General features: G+C 41.4%; 1 protein-coding gene across 1 annotated transcript; it reads left to right on the top strand.

The window, feature by feature from the left end:
• Positions 1-29: 29 nt before the first annotated feature.
• Positions 30-1256, top strand: LOC119580501 (hyphally regulated cell wall protein 3-like). The gene is made up of 2 exons (XM_037928648.1): positions 30-99; positions 206-1256. The coding sequence occupies exons 1-2, from the start codon at positions 78-80 to the stop codon at positions 1126-1128; spliced, it is 945 nt and encodes a 314-aa protein (XP_037784576.1). The 5' UTR covers positions 30-77; the 3' UTR covers positions 1129-1256.
• The last annotated feature ends 1244 nt before the right edge of the window (positions 1257-2500 follow it).

Consider the following 2500-nt stretch of genomic DNA (forward strand, 5'->3'; position numbering starts at 1 on the left):
GCCGGCGCGTATATAAGCTTGGGCCCCGCTCTTCTGCATCATATTCCCTCCTGTCACCTCTTCTGGTTGTCTTCAAAATGAAGGTCTTCGTTCTCTCCGGTAAGGGAGAAATTAAATGAACAGCATTTTTCGGAACAGAGGCTGGTAGTATACGAAATCAGCAGTAACAGATTGTTAATTCTTGGTTCACTATTTTTTCAAACAGTACTTTTGGGCCTCGCCACCACGGACAAGCTCCCTTCCAACACCTATGGTGTCCCGAATGGAGGTTTTGGAGCTTCCAACGGCAATGGATTTGGAGCCTCGGGTAATGGATTCGGAGACTCGGGTAACGGGTTTGGATCATCAGCTAACGGATTTGGAGCCTCAAGCAATGGATTCGGGGCTCCAAGCAACAGATATGGAACACCAACAAACGGCTACGGACAGGACGACGAAGTAGCGGCTCTGGCCGAGAGCATTCCCGGGGGCGGCGTCCCCGGCGAGGACTACCCCAATTTGGCTTCCGTGCCCGACACCGGCTTCTCGTGCGATGCCCAGGCGGTGCAAGGTTATTACGCCGACACTGCGCCTGAAGCCGGCTGCCAGGTGTTCCATATCTGCCAGGACCGCGCCCTCAGGCGCCAACAGGACTCGTTCCTGTGCCCCAACGGTACCATCTTCAACCAGCAGTACCTGGTATGTGACTGGTGGTTCAACGTGGACTGTTCTCAAGCTGAGAGCTTCTACTCCGTCAACGAACTCATTGGAGTCGTTCCCGACGCCGGATACGCCTACGGCCCTTCTGCTAATGGCAATGGCAACGGCAATGGAAACAACGGCAACGGCGTTAATGGAAGACGGAATGGCAATGGAAATGGCCGCAACAACGGCAGGAACGGAAACGGATACGGCTCTAATGGCAACGGAATCAATGGAAACGGATCTGCTGGGAATGGAAACAATGGTTTTTCTGCTAACGGTAATGGTATCAACGGCAATGGTTCGAACGGCAATGGCAGGAATGGCTATAGCTCCAATGGCAATGGTCTTAACGGCAACGGCAACGGAATTAACGGGAACGGAAATGGCAACGGCAATGGGGCAGGTGCCTCCGCCCCCTCCGGCTCCTACGGCGTCCCCTTCTGATCCGCCGCACGTCGAGGAATCCACTTTGACTTTTGTATATAAAGAATACTAAAGATTTATATAATTAACTATTCCATATGATTTTAGCATGCATTATATATTTCATACATAAAAACATTTAATCCAAATGAAGTTTACGATATCCTCTTAGAGCAGACAAACAAATCGACAGAAATGCTTATAATATGGATCTCTACCTATCCTTCCCCCCAAACAGAATGTGGAATGAGCCTTAGATTTTTTTTTCGAATGCTGAACAACTGTACAGTCAAAGGAAATGTTGGAATTAGCTTATATTTTTTGATGCATAAGAATTAAGCACCAAAGAGTGCCATGTTCTTATAAATAAATAGATAAATAAATGAATAACTGAATGAGTGAACGAATGAAAGAACAAACAAACAAATAAATACATAAATAAATAAATAAACAAAAATAAAGATTTCATTAATGTCACAAGATGAAATAATAATTCACTAGGCAACCAAGGCGTGTTAGAATGTAAACCGGTTCGCCTTCCATGGCTGGTCGAAAACAAGCTGCCTGGCCTGGTGCTAAAGAGTGGGGGAGAGGGAGAGGGGGAGCTATAGAAGAGTAGATGAGAGAAGAAAAGAAGAGTTATTGAAGAGAAGAAGGAGGAAGAAAAGAGTAAAGCGAATTTGGATTTTCTAAAAATTTATACGTGTTGGCTTTTAAAAATGAGAATTTCATCACGCATGGGAGGCTGGAACCACTTCAATCTGTTGGCTTTGCGTCTGTCTGCGAGGAGGGACTGACGCCTTTTCTCTGCCTTTGGATTGCCATGTCAACATGCATGTATGCACACACACAAACATATGTATATATGTATATATACATATATATATATATATATATATATATATATATATATATATATATATATAAAAACACACACACACACACAGCGCGCGCGCGCGCACAAACACACGGCATATATATGTATATATTTATATTTATTGAAACACACACATACATTTATATATATATATATGTATGTATGTATCTATATGTACAAATATGTATATAATTATAAATATGTATATATATATGCATATACTTGTCTATCTATCTATACATGTGTATTCATAAATACATATCTATTTCTAGATATCTATATCTGTCTATATTTATATTTATATATATATATATAAATCAAATGTCTAGTAATATATTTGTGTCAGTAAAAGAATTAATATGTGCTTATAGAGGGTATCTAAAATAGTGCTATTTGCATGACACAAAGTAGGAAATGACATTCCTGATTTTTCAAGTCCTGATGTTATACAAGACGCGATCTTATATATGATTTCATATAATGAATGGCGAGATCTTTTCTTCAAGAAAAAGTAAT

Source organism: Penaeus monodon, chromosome 13 (genome assembly GCF_015228065.2).
Source record: "Penaeus monodon isolate SGIC_2016 chromosome 13, NSTDA_Pmon_1, whole genome shotgun sequence".
NCBI lineage: Eukaryota > Metazoa > Arthropoda > Malacostraca > Decapoda > Penaeidae > Penaeus > Penaeus monodon.